The sequence below is a fragment of the Natator depressus genome, chromosome 7, assembly GCF_965152275.1.
Source record: "Natator depressus isolate rNatDep1 chromosome 7, rNatDep2.hap1, whole genome shotgun sequence".
Classification (NCBI taxonomy): domain Eukaryota; kingdom Metazoa; phylum Chordata; order Testudines; family Cheloniidae; genus Natator; species Natator depressus.
Genome location: NC_134240.1, coordinates 54,150,277 through 54,167,950, shown reverse-complemented (window position 1 = coordinate 54,167,950; position 17,674 = coordinate 54,150,277). Strand labels below are relative to the sequence as shown.

The following is a 17,674-nucleotide window of genomic DNA, read 5'->3' as shown; positions in this document are numbered from 1 at the left end:
TTACTACATCATGATGTCTGCTTTCCTCCACAGGCCCTGCAAGTCAATGAATTTAGAGACCTTTACTTCTGTGGTGAGAAGCCCCAGAATATTACTGCGTCCTCTGGGGATGCAGCTGATTGCTCCCCAAATGCTACACAATTTGGAAAAACGTAAGTCTCTGGCTTACAACAGTTCTTGGGCCTCAGTGGGAATGAGTTTTCTGAGGGTGGAGTTTTTACAGCCATTAGCTTGGGGTCACTATACTGCTCGTGAAAGTAGATGCTCATCAGCCGCTTTCTCAAGGAAGCGTCGCAGGACACCCACCTCAGCAGATTTTGGGGGGCTTGTGTCTGAGCAATTTTAGTAAATATACTGTAGTTCAGGGGGGAACTGTAGGCTGCCAGCCTGGAACCCCAGCCTGGGAAGGACGAACAACAACACGTCCAAACGGACTTTGCCTATCTGAAATTTAGTTTTGGTAACCTGCCATGGGTTATCTTTATAAAGAATATTTTTTTAAAAAATCCTCACGTTTTCCCAGAATGGGGTATATCAACAACAAAAGAGAGGCTGTGGAGTTGTCATGAGAGGTTAAAAAGTTCCCATCTGAGATGGTTTAGGAAGAATGAAATCATCCCCGGCATGATGCAGAAGCACAAGCTGTATGACCTCATGGTAGGACACTTCAACCCAAATGAGTCAGAGTATAAAAAGATAAGGTACCAGCTTAAACTGTTTTAACCCTGGATACAGTGAGATGTGACGGTTAAAGGGTCACTGTGCTGACACATTAGGTATTGCTGGTACTCTGAAGCCAATAAAGGAGCCAAAGTGGTCTAGAGGATAGGAAAAGTGGGAGTCAGAAGACCTGGGGTTGTATCCCAGCTCTGCTACTGACCCACTGTGTGACTTTGGATAAGCCTCAGTGTCTCTGTTTGGGGAGAAAATGTCTCTGCAGAACAGAAATAACAGTAGCCATCTTCGTAAAGCACTTGGAGATCTCTGGCAGAACATGCTAAGTGTCACTATTAACGTCTGTCCCATGTCCCCCTGCAGGTGTTATGGAGAAACATATCTGTTAAGCCAAGGGATTGCATCTACCAACTGGGCCATGTGGGAAAACATAGTGGCTCTGGGCTGCATGGCTACCATCTTCCTCCTGATAGCCTATGGGAAACTTCGATTCATGAAGAAGTTCACCTAGCCTCACCCATCACATTCCTCTGTGATTTACCTCAGGACTTGAAACTGCAAAGTTTGTCAGGCCCGTGCTCACTGAAGACCAATGAAAGATTCAGTGGGCATCGCCTCAAGCCCGATGTTTCTTGCACTTGACAAGTGGCCACATTTTGCACATCTATTATGTGATCATATGAGTAACATTTTTTACCTTGTCTATTGTTGAATTGCTGGCTATTTTATTTGTAAGGAATTGTTAGAATATCATGTTCTCTTACACACTTCTGTAAAGGTGTACTCTAATTTATATAACTTCATTATTCTGTGGCCACTGTCTGCAGTATCTCAGGAAAACATATTTAAACATATAAATTAATATGAACCAGATTTCATTTTGGCAATCACCTTTATTCTGCCTATCATGGGTATATAATGACTGTTTTTCTGCACTGGTATTGGGTTTTTACTAGTGCCTATTGGATCACAAAAGAGGCCTGTTCTATGAGGCGCTTCAAGGTTTAAGACTAGAAAACATTTTAAATTGCCTTGCTTTGCAAACTGGGCATGGTGCAGATTTTATCTCTAGTAGCATCATAACATCAGAAGCTTTCCCCATACCAAAATCAGCTCTCCTACCACAAGGTAAAGAAGAAAGATCAGCTATGTAGGACCTGCCAAACCCAAACAGGCTCATGGTCAACTAGTGTGGTCTTTCTCAAGCGGTGGGTCTCAACCTCACAGGGGCGCAGAATGTGCTGTGGAATTTAACATTGCAGAATTGGAATTTTTCAACAATAAACAAATATTATGCCTAATTCTATACATACAGTGAATGGCTGCAACCAGTAAGTCATGTACAGCGAAGGTTACCATAGCAGCACTGAAGATTCTGCCATTATTTCTTATTCTCAGTACAGGGAAAGAGTACAAAATCTGATACCTCTATGTGATATGTTGGTGAATGTTTATTTTATAGAGGGAACCGCAGTCTGAGTGTATCTTCATGCGTTAACTTAACTCCTCTTAAGTGAGCCTAGCTCCAGTGGAGCAGACATGCGGCCAAACAACACTTGAGCAGCACAGCATGATTAGGTTGGCAGCACAGAGAAGCTGCATTCCTAGCTCCAATGCCCGCAGCAGTGGAGCTTCAACCCACCCCCCAGGCCAAGCTAGCTTGAGTATAAAGCACCACTTCACTTGACCTACAGACTTTTGTGTGTGGGCCTGACTCAGGTTAGAGGCAACACTGGAGTTACAGCTCAAGCTAGTGCTGCAGCAAAGACAACCCTTAGTGTCCTGAAGATAAGCATGTGCAAGTCATATGTGGCAGGCAGAGAGCACTTATCAAGATCACAGTTGAACCCAGCCATGCTATCACCACAAAACATGTGTGCTTCTGTTTTTCACTATCAGATAAGGAAGGGCCCCTGCTAGATCTGAAATCGCAATTCCTGGCTTTTCACTTCCTCAGCAGCTTTGAATTGTTGGTACAAATGTTGGTGTTGACTAAGTCAGTTTAAATAACTAAACAATGTTGTCTGATACTTGGAATTGTTTGTGATTAGTCTTCTTGTTTTTAGAGTAATCATTAAAACATTTTTAAATGTGTTGTTTGCTGGAAAAAGACACTTTTCGGTATTACAGGGCCATTAATTAACACATCCATAGCTATTTATATTACTGTCTGGCCCTAACTGAGATCAGTAATTGTGCTAGGTGCTATACAGACATATTAACAAAGTCTCAACAGCCAGGTAGAAAAAGGGCAGCAGAGCCTGCTTAGTAATGGTTATAAATTGGTTAGTCTCTAAGGTGCCACAAGTACTCCTTTTCTTTTTGCGAATACAGACTAACACGGCTGCTACTCTGAAACATCACCAGGTGTCACATCAACTCCGACTCCATCGAAGCTGGGCATTAGGGCACCACCAGGCTCTGTTGCAGTAGCGATCTTTGAAGGAACACAGCCCAGTGTGGTTCCCTCAGCGGCATGAGGTGGAGCTTTCTTCAGGGTGAGCCCCATAGGGAATGGAAATAAAGCTTTTGGTCATTTTAAAATGATCTGAGCGGCTCCTGGGTCCCCTGGAAAGAGCCTGATTGACAGTGCTGGAGCCGGAGCCCTCTGTCCATAGACACAGCAAAGGCCGTGGGCAAAAGGCTGCGTCCACACTGGGCTACCCCCAGCCCCGCTCAGCTCTGCACCACAGGGCGCACCTCAGAGCGAGAGAGGGCCGGCCGCTCTGCCAAGGCTGCCAGCAAGGGGCGAATGCGGATGGCCCCGCTGGGGCCTGGAGCAGGGGTGTCACGCGGTTAGCAGCAGCGGGGACGCAGCAGGAGGGCTGCCCTACCCACCCCCGCCACACCAGGGGCCACTGGCCTCCCGCCACCTGAGTCCCCGCCCAGGATAACCACGTGCGCAGAGGGACGTGTGACAGCCGTGTCTGTGCGCAAGCGCCACGCTCCCGCGCCTGCGCAGTAGGGAGCAGGGGGCGGGACCGCGCTCGCCGAGTTCGGTGGAACGCGGAAGCGGCCGGGTTTTGCCTACTGGAGGGGGGCCTGTCGCCATGGCAACCGCTGCCGCTGCCGAGGGTCCTCTGGAGGCCCGGGTGCAAGTAGCCAAACGTAAGAGAGAGGCCCGGGAGGGAGCCTGAGACCCGGGCCCGAGCCCCAGCCCCAGCCCCCTCCCCGACCTGAGACCCCACCCCAAGCTGGGGGCCTGGAGCTGTGACCTCCCCCCCCCCCCGGGTGCCGCGCTGCTCATGTGCCCCCACCTCCTACGGGCTGGCCTCTGGCTCCTGAGCGGGAGCCGCTAGCAGGCTGGCGCTGTTGCCCTAGGAGGGGTCTCAGGGGTTCGGCCCCTGCCCCAGGAGACCCCGTAGAGTTGGGGTCTGGTCCCCTCACACGCCCCAGGCTACGAGAGGGGCCGGCGCGCCCATCCCAAAGGGACCCGCACTTGTCTGTTGGCCTTCGTGACTGCTGGGGCGGGAACGGGCACGGCCAGAGCTCTTAGTTCCCCCATCACCTGTTGGCAGGTGTGAGCCAACCAGGTGGCATCGCTCTGTGGCCAAAAGAGCAGGGTCTCCATCCCCCAACCAAGCAGGGGTTGTTTCAGCAGTGACAGGCTGCGGTGCTGGCTTGGCTGATTGCCCTTCACAAGGCTGAGTTAGTCTTTTTCCCCCACACACCGTGCTCCCCACTGTCATACATAATGTTAAACCTTCCAGAAGTGGGTGATGGCACCTGTCTTCTGTTATAGGCAGCTGGTGCCATTTCTCTCTCTGTCTCACATGTGACTTGCTACAGCCTTTATTTGGCAAATATTCTTTGCTTACAATGACACTGAAGTGAGAAGAATGGAGCAGCAACAGGGAAAGGAAAATGTCTTCACTTAGATGGGCAGCCTATGGCTTTGTCATGAAAAGCTTTTCCAGGCTAATAAGACTATCACAGTTCTTCGCAGAAGGAACTGATGCTTACTAACCATTTTTCAGAGTAGCAGCCGTGTTAGTCTGTATTCGCAAAAAAGAAAAGGAGGACTTGTTGCACCTTAGAGACTAACCAATTTATTTGAGCATAAGCTTTCGTGAGCTACACAAGTACTCCTTTTCTTTTTCCTAACCATTTATATAGCACACAAATTATCATCACACTATTCCAAACATAGAGTAAGTCTGGTTCACTGCTCCAGAATGCATATTGTTTATGGGCTTGATCCTGCAGTATGCCAAGCTCTTCCAGGAATTGCTAAGTGCCCTCAGCCCCTAGGTAAGTCAGTTGGAGTTATGGGTGCTTGGGCACTAGGGCACTGCCAGGCTCTGTTGCAGCTGTGATCAATCGTTGAAGGAACACAGCTAGCAGTGTGTTCAATCCAATATCTCAGGATCAAGCCACGTAAAGAAAATACAAGAAAATACAGAGCAGAAGAGAACTACTCAGATGAAGCAGTGGAGAGATTATTTGTGGGAAGAACAGGAGGAATGTTACAAAGGGATTTGAAGGAGAAGAAAGAGTTTAGTGGACAGGACTGGGGGACTGTTGCAGCACCTTCTGAAGGGGACATAGGGAACAGTTCTCAATCAGTGATCAAAGATGGGAAAAAATGACAGTAGGTACAGCCAATAGAAATGATCAGACTCAAAGATCTTTCCTGAAATCATTGTCTTCACATCATTTAATTTTTGCCTTTGTAATAATAAGGGAAATTTACAGAGGCCTACCCCTGAAATAGATAAAATATTTATTGATTTAAAATCAAGCTGTTAAATCAACTTTATGCTATTTTACAGATAACTTTGTGGGTTAATTGTTTATTAATCTAAAATGTACACCCCATGTTGAAAATAAATGTAACAAAAAGATCTGTGCTGTTTTTACTATCTTGTGTGTATTTCAGTATTTGACTAACTTTCCCTTACCTCTGTACTGTTCATTTATAACCTGATCAGAGGATCCTGCTGTGGAGACAGCAGAGGAAGCTAAGGAACCAGCAGAAGCAGATATCAATGAGCTTTGTAAGGATATGTTCAACAAAATGGCCACTTACTTAACAGGTGAACTGACAGGTAAGGCAAACTGTGAAACTAACAAACCTGGCTAGCATAGAGATAAACTGTTTAAAAAAAGAAATACTTTGCTTAGTATTTTAGGGCTTGTCGACACAGGGATACTCAGGAAAAGTAATCCAAATTAATTAAAGGTGTGAATTAAAAATGGATTAGTTAAACTGCATTCAGCTCCTGCGTGGGCAGAATTAAAGTGACTTTAATATAATTTAAGGGTTTTATGTACACAAGCAATTAGATTATGGCAACCTGGGGTGTGAATCCACCCTGCACTAGCCTGCCCCAGTCTAACTGTCCACATGCACCCTGCTGATGTGCATTAATAGTTCATTAACATGCTTTGACCTAGTCCCATTTCAAAGAGGATGAGATCAAAGTGCTCTAGCGAACAGTTAACACATGTCAGCGGGGTCACATGGGCAGTTAGATGGCTGCCACTTGGATCATGTGTTGAGATAGAACATCAGAGCATCTGAATGTAAAGCTAAAGAGGGCCCCAGATTGATGTGACGTTTTATCTTTCAAAAAGTTTTTAGTGTGGTACTGAATCAGGTTAACTATTTCTTCTTCTGAGAGCTTGTCTATATGAACACTTAATTTGTGGCAAGGTGAGGTGTAAATCTATTTCGCTGTAGCCTGCCATGCACTAAGTGCCTGCATGGACACTGCTACCACGTGCTAAAAGTTCCCTAGTGTGCTTTAATCTATTCCCTAACTCTGTAAGCGTCTATACTAAAAGGTAGCTCCCACTGATGTAACTCGCCCACTTCACCGACTTAATAACTCCACCTCTGCGAGAGGCGTAGTGCTTAGGTCGATGTAGTTAGGTCGAAGCAGTGTCAGTGTAGACACTGCGTTGCTTACATCAACTGTTGCTGCCTTTCAGAAGCCATCCCACAATGCCTCATGCTGACAGTCAAATCGGTACAAGCGCTCCTGGTGAGGACGCACACTGCCAACACAAGGAGTGTAGTGTGGACACGCAAAAGCGATTTAATTACTGTGGTGGCTGTATGTTGACATAACTTAGGTCCACTTAATATTGTAATGTAGACTTGCCCTAAGTGTTCACATAGACAAGCCCCCAGTGGGGAGGGAACAGATGTAGAGCAAGAGGGACCTGTAAACGTGTTGCATCTTCATGACTGGACCAAAGCTGACTTTGGAACTGAGCTGGGCTGCCGTTCTCCTGTGACAAGTATAACTCACCTCCATAGGTGGGGGAAGTAAAGGCCATGTAATGGAACCACAACTGTCCCCTTTAAGTACAGCAGGAAGCTGCAGCACAGACTACATGGGAAGGGCTCCCCTGCAGGAAAGACTGAAGTCAAGGAGGTCACCCCAACTAGGAGTAGCCTGCTAAGACAGGAGAAAGACCCTGAGACCAGGGGAGTTTGGAAGTCAAAGCTAGAAGGCTGAGCTCCAGCCAGATAAAGCCTGAGAGTGGTCACTGAATGGGGACCCAGCTCCAGGAAAGAGGGCTGGGGATTCCCTAGCTAAGGGGAAGAGAGACACTGAACTGGGGTTGGGGCCTGGAGTGCCAGTGTGTACCGAGGGGACTGTATAAATTGGACTCAAGAAGGGGAGCGCTTACACTACCTTTGGACTAGGGCTGTGGAGTTTATTTAAGAGGCCCCTGAAGCAGGAGTGACAGAGACAGGTGCCATGAAATGATCTTTGACCACCAGGGGGTGTTTGGTTGGCAGCTCACCCTGTTATAGGGAACTCTACAGCTGCTCCACGTTATTGAATGGAACAAGTATTGTGTGTGTGCACGGCAGAGCCAACATCCCGTGAAGCATGCTGAAATGGGTTACTGTTCTCATTAGCTGCAGTTGAGAGAACAGAAATTGCTAGTTCAGGGTGTTGGCTCTGTAGCAGCGGCAACTTTATGTAAATTGCATTTGTGCTAAAGTTGTTAAGCCACAAATAGCCTGGTGGCATGTTATTGGCAAGCCACCCATATTGTCCAAAGTACATCACATCAGCAGACTTTGAAAGAATTTCTGTCATTTCATACTGCTTGTGACCCTGACTCAGTAAGGCATTTAAACACCTCTGTCTATCTTAGGGACTTCTCTGGCCCCCATTCCTGTAGTATCTGAGCACCTCACTATTTTTTTGTATTTATCCTCCCAGGACCCATGTGAGGTTGGGTAGCTATTATCCCCATTTTGCAACTAGGGAATTGAAACAGAGCGAGACTAAGTGACTTGCCTAATGTCGTACAGGAAGTTTATGGCAGAGCAGAGACCCCAATCCCGCGACTCCTAGGCTAATGCTCTAACTACTGGACCATCTTTCCTTTCTAATGGTGCTCTGTTGAATCAAAGACTATATGCAGACTGACAGAGGGAAGGTTAACACAGAAGTCTTACCTCTTACATTTTCCAACTTTTTTCAGCTTAATGTTTCTCTCATTATTTTTCCCTACAAAAATGCAAAACCAAAAATGGTGTCTTAAGCTCTGATCCTGCAGGCTGTTGCATTCAGGCAGACCACCATGCCTGTATGAAGCCCCATTGACTTATGTGGGGCTCTACGTGGGCATAAGGTTCCTGCATGCAGATCAGCTTTCAGGATCAAGGCCTTTAGCTTTGTAAATAGAAGGTTTTGCCTTCCAGAACGATAGGTACTGTAGAAATGTATAAAATAAGTTCTTGTTTTTTACTGAATATGCTACATATTTATTCTTTAGTCCATTTGATATTTCAGTCCGCAACATTTGATCCCCTCATTTTTAGGGAGCATCTTGCTAAGAGCCGTATTATTGAATGAGATATTCTCAGCTATGTTCAGCTGTCACCTTGAACTCTTCAGCTCTGAACAGTATGCACTTAGATTCCAAACTCTGCTAGTTGTTTTTATAAAGGTGTAAGTATTTTCTCTTTTTTCTAAAGCCACCAGTGAAGACTACAAACTCCTGGAAAACATGAACAAGCTGACTAGCTTGAAATATCTGGAAATGAAAGATATTGCTGTAAACATTAGTCGAAACCTGAAGGACCTAAATCAAAAATGTAAGTAAAAACGAGTCAGGAATGACTATAGTAAATGGATGTTACACAGTAAACGAAGCATCTAGGAGCCTATAGTTCAAACTTCCATTAATTTCTGAAGGAGAGAAAAGTCTGTAAAGGTTGTATGTGCCTAGAATATGTGATAAGTCTAGAATAATTTTCATTTGAAGCTGACGGTTAAATGAGTGGAGCTCTCTGAATAGTACTCATCCTCCGCTCTTTGCTTTTGTGTGGGAGACGAAGGTTGGTTTTGTGATTAGTTAGCAGAAGTGAAGCCAGGAACCCTGGATTGTATTCCCAGCTCTGTCAGAGTCCCATTGTGGCATTGGGCAAGTTAGCGTCTGATCCAACTTAGTCAATGGAAAGACTCCACTGACTTTGAGGGAGAGTTTGCTCAGGTCCATAAGCTAAGTCCGTCACAGTGAGCTGTAGCTCACGAAAGCTTATGCTCAAATAAATTGGTTAGTCTCTAAGGTGCCACAAGTACTCCTTTTCTTTTTTCATCCATACATTAAGGACAATAATATTTATCTACATCAACAGTGGCATGGGGATAAAGAGGTTTAATCCACCAAAATACTTTGCCCTTCCTTAGTATTATTTTCCCAACTAGTTATTTCAGCTGCTTAGGTTTCAGAGTAACAGCCGTGTTAGTCTGTATTGGCAAAAAGAAAAGGAGTACTTGTGGCACCTTAGAGACTAACCAATTTATTTGAGCATGAGCTTTCTGTAGCTCATGAAAGCTCATGCTCAAATAAATTGGTTAGTCTCTAAGGTGCCACAAGTCCTCCTTTTCTTTCAGCTGCTTAGTTTATGCATAGGAGAAGGTAAAGGAAAAAATGTAAGACATGTGATTAAGTTAAATAGTGATTTGTAACCTAAAGGAAACTGTGTTTTAGCCATATTGGCACTTTGTGTCATCATTGTTAGGGCCCTACCAAATTTACGGTCCATTTTGGTCAATTTCATGGTCATAGGATTTTTAAAATAGTGAATTTCATGATTTCAGCTATTTAAATCTGAAATTTCATGGTGTTGTAATTGTAGGGGTCCTGACCCAAAAAGGAGTTGCGGGGAGGGGGCATAAGGTTACTGTAGGAAGGCTTGTGGTACTGCTACCCTTACTTCTGTGCTGCTGCCTTCAGAGATAGGCAGCTGGAGAGCGTCAACTGCTGGCTGGGAGCCCAGCTCGGAAGGCAGAGTCGCCACCAGCAGCAGCGCATAAGTAAGGATGGCATAGTATGGTTGTCATAAATATAAAGGGAAGGGTAACCACCTTTCTGTATACAGTGCTATAAAATCCCTCCTGGCCAGAGGCAAAACGCTTTCACCTGTAAAGGGTTAAGAAGCTAAGGTAACCTCGCTGGCACCTGACCCAAAATGACCAATGAGGGAACAAGATACTTTCAATTCTGGAGGGGGGGACAAAGGGTTTGTCTGTCTGTGTGATACCTTTGCCGGAAACAGATCAAGGATGCAATCCCTCCAACTCCTGTAAAGTTAGTAAGTAATCTAGCTAGAACATGCGTTAGGTTTTCCTTTGTTTTGGCTTGTAAATTCACTGTGCTGGAGGGAATGTGTATTCCTGTTTTTGTGTCTTTTTGTAACCTAAGGTTTTGCCTAGAGGGATTCTCTATGTTTTGAATCTGATTACCCTGTAAAGTATTTACCATCCTGATTTTACAGAAGTGATTCTTTTACCTTTCCTTTAAATAAAATTCTTCTTTTAAGAACCTGATGGATTTTTCATTGTTCTTAAGATCCAAGGGTTTGGGTCTGTGTTCACCTGTACCAATTGGTGAGGATATTATTATCAAGCCTTCCCCAGGAAAGGGGGTGTGGGGTTTGGGGGAATATTTTGGGGGAATAGGACTCCAAGTGGTCCTTTCCCTGTTCTTTGTCTAAAACACTTGGTGGTGGCAACATTTTACCTAATCCAAGGGCAAAGACTTTGTGCCTTGGGGAAGTTTTAACCTAAACTTGTAGAAATAATCAGCGGGTCTTTCATGCGGGTCCCCACATCTGTACCCTAGAGTTCAGAGTGGGGAAGGAACCTTGACAATGGTATTGCCACCCTTACTTCTGTGCTGCTTCCTGCAGAGCTGGGCCCTCAGTCATCAGCTGCCACTCTCCGGCCACCCAGCTCTGAAGGCAGCAGCACAGAAGTAAGGGTGACATGGTATGGCATTGCCACCCTTACTTCCGCCCTGCTGCTGGCGGGGCGCTGTCTTCAGAGCTGAGCGCCAGGGCAATAGCTGCCTCTCTCTGGCCGCCCAGCTCTGAAGATTGTGCAGAAGTAAGGGTGGTAATACCACAATTCCCCCTAAAATAACCTTGTGACCCCCCCCCCCCCCCGCAACTCCCTTTTGGGTCAGGACCCCCAATTTGCAAAACTCTGGTCTCCTCCGTTAAATCAGTATGTAGTATAGGGTAAAAGTACACAAAAGACCAGATTTCACAGACCGTAAAGCGTTTTTCGTGGCCGTGAATTTGGTAGGGCCCTAATCATTGTGAATGTCCTGGCCCAGGATCAGTGTTCCCTCTAATTTTTTACATCCTTGTCCGGAATGAATTTTGTTATGTGCACCAATATGGAGGTGATGTGTGACACATCACCTTCATATTGGTGCACATATCAAAATTCATGTGATGGGGGTGGGGCCAAGGAGTTTGGCGTGTGGGAGGGGGCTCAGAGCTGGGGCAGAGGGTTCGGGTGCGGGGTGGGTGAGGGTTTTGGCTGGGGTTGAAGGCTCAGGGCTGGGGCAGAGTGTGCGGGGGGGCCGGGGATGAGGAGTTTGGGAGGGGGCAGAGGGTTGAAGTGCGTGGGGGGGCTCTGGGAAGGAGCCAGGGATGAGGGATTTGGGGTGCAGGCTGCCCAGGGGCTACAGTGGGGAGAGAGGACTCCTCCCAGCCCTCTCACCACAGCAGCTCGGAGCTGAGGGAGAGGCACCTCTCCCTGGCTGTGGCAGCTCCGATGGGGAGGGGCCAAGCCCAGGTAGGGGCTCCTCTCCCCTGACAAGTCTGGGACAGGTCTGTGTTGGGGGAGGGGTGCCTCTCCCACAGCCAGTCCAGGGCAGGTCTGTGCTGGGGCTGGCGGGGAGGGGTGCCTCTCCCTGCCCCAGCAGGTCTGTGCTGAGGTGCCTCTCCCCGCCGCAGCCCTGAGCCCCTGCGCAGGGCTTAAGAGGCAGCTGCGCAGCCGCGTAGCTTCGAGGGAACGTAGCTCAGGATATGTACTTACCTACCTTTGGAGAGACCTCATAATTTTTTTTTATTCGGTACCTGTTTCTGAAAGAGTGAAAGTTTCTTTCTAAGATTGGGATGACTTTCTAGGAAGTGTTAGTGGATCTTCAAAATCTGGGTTTGTGTAAATGTCAGTTATATACCTTCCATCACAGATACGGGTTATGTACACGTGATCTTGTTTTCCAAACACTGTAAAGCTTTGGAATTCAACATCAATGCTGATAATGAATCAATCCTGCTTGATTACTGCTGAAAGCTGGAGATTTCTAGGATATATGTACAAAATGGGTGATAGCCCTTGTGCAGCTGTCTGTCTTGTATACCATTTATAAAGCTATATACTATAGATAATAAAATGCCTGTACAGTGAGTGAAGTAAATAGGTTTTTCTTTCATTCTCATAACTGGGCTACATACTCAGTATATTTGCATTCAGCTGATTAGAAACCGATTAAGAATTTAAAAAGATACTTGTATTGATTTAATTCTCACTGTATATTTTTTTTGGTGATGAGTTTGAGAATAATTTAATTTTTATAATATATTTAAAAATCCATCTCTAGACACTTGTTCTTTTTGTCATCTGTAAAATATATTGACCAAACAGTGTCCTGAGAAGCTCTTTGTTTCAGGTCTGAACTGTTTCCTTTCAGCGAATTAGTAAGAATTGATTGGTCTGGTTTTCCCCCCTTTTTTAAGATGCTGGTCTTCAGCCGTATCTGGAACAAATCAACCTCATTGAAGAGCAGGTGGCAGCTCTTGAACAAGCAGCCTACAAGCTGGATGCCTATTCGAAAAAACTTGGTAACCATGTTCCTGTATTGTTATTATTGAGCAGGATAGCCTATTGTACAATGTACGTGGAAGAAGCCAGGAGTAATTTTCATAAAGATTTAACTAGTCTGTGTTGGAACTCTGAAAATGCAGTATGTGATTTTCTTCCTTTCAGGAAACTGAGTAATAGAAATGTTCTGGAATAGCAAGAAGCATATTATAACTTGGGTATATTAGAAGTAGCAGGCTTTATGTGAAGGCTGACTATAGTGTGGGTATTGTTGCAATGTAATTATTAACACCAGCTGATTATGCAAGGCACTCAATATCTGGTGCCTAAAGATGCAGATAGGTCCTCTTAAAAATTTCACCTAAGGAGGTTATGTGCATAAATCCCATTGATTTCCATGGGAGCTAAGCACCCAGTGGTATTTTTAAAAGCACCTGTTTGCAACTATAGGTGCCTAAATACCTTTGAAAAACTGTCCCAAGTGCCTCTTGTGACTCTGAAGTCAAGGGGAATCTAGAATACACAGCAGTTTACAGGATTGGCTCCTTTAGCCCTCCTCTCAGTTCTAACAACCATTCTGTTTTTCTTCTGCAGAAGCAAAGTACAAAAAACTGGAGAAACGATGAAATTCTACAACAAAAGGACACTTTTTCCTAAGATACGAGAATTGGGTCATGACTCAGATTGACTTGTCAAATTCCTAAGGTTTGAACTGCACCAAACATACAAGCTGTTATTCTGGAAGAGCCGTGTAGCCAGCGGGATGGATGCCTTAGCTAAGGACTTGACTGTAGCAGACATCAGACTAGTAATGTTGCTGTGTGTCTATTCCTTCTGAGGCTAGAAAACCTTCCCTTTTCTCAGAAGCCTGTTCTTTTACTGCCTCTATTATTGAGCTGTAGTCAAAAGCTGAAAGCTACACTGAGCTCTTATGAGTTACCATAAGACAGTGTTCAAATGTAATACTTCCTGAGTTCCATATGACCTATGGCCTTGTAGAAAACTTCCTCCATAGCCTACCAATACATTCTCCTCTACAGCTGTAGGACCAGAAATTCCCTTTGTTCCACTGCTTCCTTTTCCTCACTTAGAGCCCTGTGTCTAGCATAAATATTCTTTCCATCTGTACTGTCTAAAGATCTGTTTTCAGAGGTGCGAGCATGGTTTTGGATCCTCTTAAATTTGTCTTGGTATCCAGACTCTGTTGAAAGCGGAATAATAGTTATAGCTTTACAATAAAATTTTTCTCCATTGCAAAAGTCTTGAAACTAACTCAGATTTTGTTTCTGAGAACTAGTTTCTTATGCTTTATGCAGGTTTATCCTTTTAATGTAGCTGAGAACAGAAGCATCTAACTGTCAGTGAGTGTATTTAGAGATCACAGGAGAAGATATTTAAGACTAATTCTGTACTTTGATTAAATTCATTGGAAGTGGATTTAAGCAAAGATACATTTGGAAAAAGGCACTTAAATTGTCAACAGCTTATTCCAGAATATCCCAGGATAACTCCATGTGTTGACAAGCTTTAAGTAAATATGTAACAGGCTAGAAAAGCTAAGATCTTGCATTGTGAAAACAAGTGACGATTCATAATCAGTTTCATTGAGATACTTCCCAGTACTAGGAGATTGTATCTTTTGTAAATGAGTTGTATAGACCTCCCTGCAAGTTATGGTACTACTTATTTATCTGCTTTTTAGTTATCTAAAAGCAAACTTCTGATAGGAACCAATAATATTTATGGTGTCACTGCTATGTAGTGTAGGTATGAGATAGGAACCAAAGACTCATCAGCTGAAAATAAGCGGTTCCATTTGTAACAATGGGATATGAACATTACAAGTAAAAGCCAGATTTATCAATTCATGAGTTTTAGTGAGGTGGTATTGGAGGGTAGACTAAGCTTCAGGACAAAAAGAGAAAGCCCCCAAAGACAATCAAAGGAGAGGTTAACTATAACAAACTTGTCTTTCTACTACATTTAATTGATTTGTTGCACTTCTCCCCTTAGAATATTTGATCCTTGGTGTTCTATGTGTGCCCTGTTAAGGAGACTTAAGTTGTATTCAGTTTATAATTAACAAACAGGTTGTGGACTTAGCACAATCAGGTCTCAGGCCCTGTTGTACTATAAGAGCATTTCTTCAACCTTTGCTGAGTATTTCCCATGGGGAAAGTGGGCATTTCACTGTAGTTATTAGAGATAGATTTCTTTATATCTGATTAATAAAAAGGCTGACAGTGAGTCGTGAGCATGTAATTTTTTTTTGAAGAAACAAGCTTTCAGCTTGGGAACTGAATGCTAAAGTTTGCCCTGAAGGGGTTTCAGGTTGAGGGAAAAGTTTGCTTTCTAGATGAACAGTGAGTAGCAGTAGTGGAAGCTTGCTCTGTAATATTGCAGAGCAAAAATTATTCTTTATAGCAGCACTGTAAATGAAAGCATACACACCCTACAAAGCATCTGGACAAGGGGGATCCAGTGGGTATAGCACACTTAGATTTTCAGAAAGCGTTTTACAAGGCCCCTCACCAAAGCCTCTTAAGCAAAGTAAGCTGGCATGGTATAAGAGGGAAGGTCCTCATGGATTGGTAACTGGTTAAAAGATAGGAAACAAAGGGTAGGAATAAATGGTGAGTTTTCAGAATGAAGAGCAGTATAGTGGTGTCCTACAGTAGTCTGTACTGGGACCAGTCCTTATTCATAAGTTATCTGGAAAAAGGGGTAACTAGATGGCAAAATTTGCTGAGGATACAAAACCACTCAAGAAAGTTAGTCTTGGGCAGACTGCAAAGAGCTACAAGAGGCTCTCTAAAAACTGGGTAACAAAATGGTAGATGAAATGTTGATAGATGCAAAGTAATGCACATTGGAAAACAATCCTAACCATACATAGAAAATGGGGTCTAAATTAGCTGTTGCCACTCACTGAGATCTTGGAGTCATTGTGGCTAGTTCCCTGAAAACATCCACTCAAAGTGCAGTGGCAGTCAAAAAAAGTGACCAATGTTAGGAATCATTAAGAAATGGAGAGAAAAATATATTTGTGACAGGTTTGGTCACAGACCCCCTTGGGATTGTCACCTGATGTACTGGAACTACCTCTGAGCCTGTTTTCCCTGATGGCATGTGTGGCTCAAGAAGGCAGGGTTCCTGAGTCCCAAGCCAGCTTGCTGCATCACAGACCCAGATCTGGTCTGTGCCCCCAAAGCTGCAGGCTTTAACTGAAAACCACGCAGCAGCTATTCTTGTCTCTAGCACCCAGACACCCATCTCCCACTGGGATCTGAACCGCAAGTCAATCCATTTTACTCTGTATAAAGCTTATACCAGGTAGACTCAAATTATCTGCCCTCTATAACTCAGATATGCACAGCTGTTTAGTATCTGGATGAGCACTCACTTACTCTAGGTTTATTAATAAACAAGTGATTTTATTAAGTATAAAAAGTGGGATTTAAGTGGTTTCAAGTAACAGAACAAAGTTACCAAGCAAAATAAAATACACAAATCTAAGCCTAATACATTTAGGCAACTGAATACGTGTAAATCTCACCCTGAGATGTTCCACTAAGCTTCTTTCACAGACTAGATGCCTTAGTCTACATCTTGTTGGTTCCAGCTCAGGTGGTAACTAGGGGATTTCTCATGACTGCAGCCACCCCCTTTTTATAGCTTTGGCACAAGGTGGGAATCCTGTTCCTCTCTGGGTTCCCACCCTTCCTTCTAAATGGTAAGGGACCAGGTTTAAGATGGATTCCAGAACCAGGTGACATCACATGTCACAGTAAGACCTCATTCTCCATTCTTTCAGTGTTGGCCTGCACATACCCAGGAAGGTTTGCAGGTAAACAGCACCATTTACAACCAATTGTCCTGGTTCATAGACTATCAGGGTTGGAAGGGACCTCAGGAGGTCATCTAGTCCAACCCCCTGCTCAAAGCAGGACCTTAAAAATATCTAAGGAAGGAGATTCCACCACCTCCCTAGGTGTAACGCATTCCAGTCCTTCACCACCCTCCTAGTGAAAAAGTTTCCTAATATCCAACCTAAGCCTCCCACACTGCAACTTAAGACCATTACTCCTTGTTCTGTCATCTGCTACCACTGAGAACAGTCTAGAGCCATCCTCTTTGGAACCCCCTTTCAGGTAGTTGAAAGCAGCTATCAAATCCTCCCTCATTCTTCTCTTCCACAGAATGAACAATCCCAGTTCCCTCAGCCTCTCCTCATAACTCATGTGTTCCAGTCCCCTAATCATTTTTGTTGCCCTCTGCTGGATGTTTTCCAATTTTTCTACTTTTTCCACATCCTTCTTGTAGTGTGGGGCCCAGAACTGGACACAGTACTCCAGATGAGGCCTCACCAATGTCACAGAGAGGGGAACGATCATGTCCCTCAATCTGCTGGCAATGCCCCTATGTATAAATGCCATTGGCCTTCTTGGACTGAATGCACCTGATGAAGTGAGCTGTAGCTCACGAAAGTTTATGCTCAAATAAATTGGTTAGTCTAAGGTGCCACATGTACTCCTTTTCTTTTTGCAGATACAGACTAACATAGCTGCTACTCTGAACTCTGTAGATTAGCTTTGTAATGATACCTTATGCTTTATGCAAAAGTCTATTCTAGTTACATTATATTTACACTCAGTCATATTTCCATAAAACATATGGAGTTCAACACCACACTATTGCTGCTACATAAATCCATGGTATACCCACATCTTGAATACTGGGTGCAAGTATGGTTGCCCCATCTCAAAAAGATTTGGAAAAAAGGTACAGAAAAGGGCAATAAATGATTAAGGATATGGAATGACTGCCATGTGAGGAGAGAGATTAATAAGACTGGGGCTTTTCAGCTTGGAAAAGAGATGACTAAGGGGGATATGATCTAGGTC

General features: G+C 44.4%; 2 protein-coding genes across 2 annotated transcripts in view; both read left to right on the top strand.

Annotated features, from left to right (window-relative positions):
• LOC141991558 (broad substrate specificity ATP-binding cassette transporter ABCG2-like) overlaps positions 1-1,322 on the top strand; it is a 39,886-nt gene extending 38,564 nt beyond the window's left edge. The window contains exons 16-17 of the mRNA XM_074959886.1: positions 34-152; positions 1,039-1,322. Of these exons, the coding sequence (XP_074815987.1) occupies positions 34-152; positions 1,039-1,186 (267 nt within the window). The 3' untranslated portion in view covers positions 1,187-1,322. The remainder of the gene's footprint in view (positions 1-33; positions 153-1,038) is intronic.
• Positions 1,323-3,639: 2,317 nt separating this feature from the next.
• Positions 3,640-16,146, top strand: BLOC1S2 (biogenesis of lysosomal organelles complex 1 subunit 2). Its single transcript, XM_074959885.1, has 5 exons — positions 3,640-3,783; positions 5,607-5,723; positions 8,624-8,743; positions 12,686-12,790; positions 13,365-16,146. The coding sequence occupies exons 1-5, from the start codon at positions 3,726-3,728 to the stop codon at positions 13,394-13,396; spliced, it is 432 nt and encodes a 143-aa protein (XP_074815986.1). The 5' UTR covers positions 3,640-3,725; the 3' UTR covers positions 13,397-16,146.
• Positions 16,147-17,674: the final 1,528 nt, after the last annotated feature.

Excerpts from the sequence above, each read along its gene's own strand:
- BLOC1S2 (XM_074959885.1), top strand. The coding sequence starts at position 3,726 with ATGGCAACCGCTGCCGCTGCCGAGGGTCCTCTGGAGGCCCGGGTGCAA. Across the intron at positions 5,724-8,623 it reads CTTAACAGGTGAACTGACAG|CCACCAGTGAAGACTACAAA; the intron begins GTAAGGCAAACT and ends TTTTTTCTAAAG. Across the intron at positions 12,791-13,364 it reads TGCCTATTCGAAAAAACTTG|AAGCAAAGTACAAAAAACTG; the intron begins GTAACCATGTTC and ends TTTCTTCTGCAG.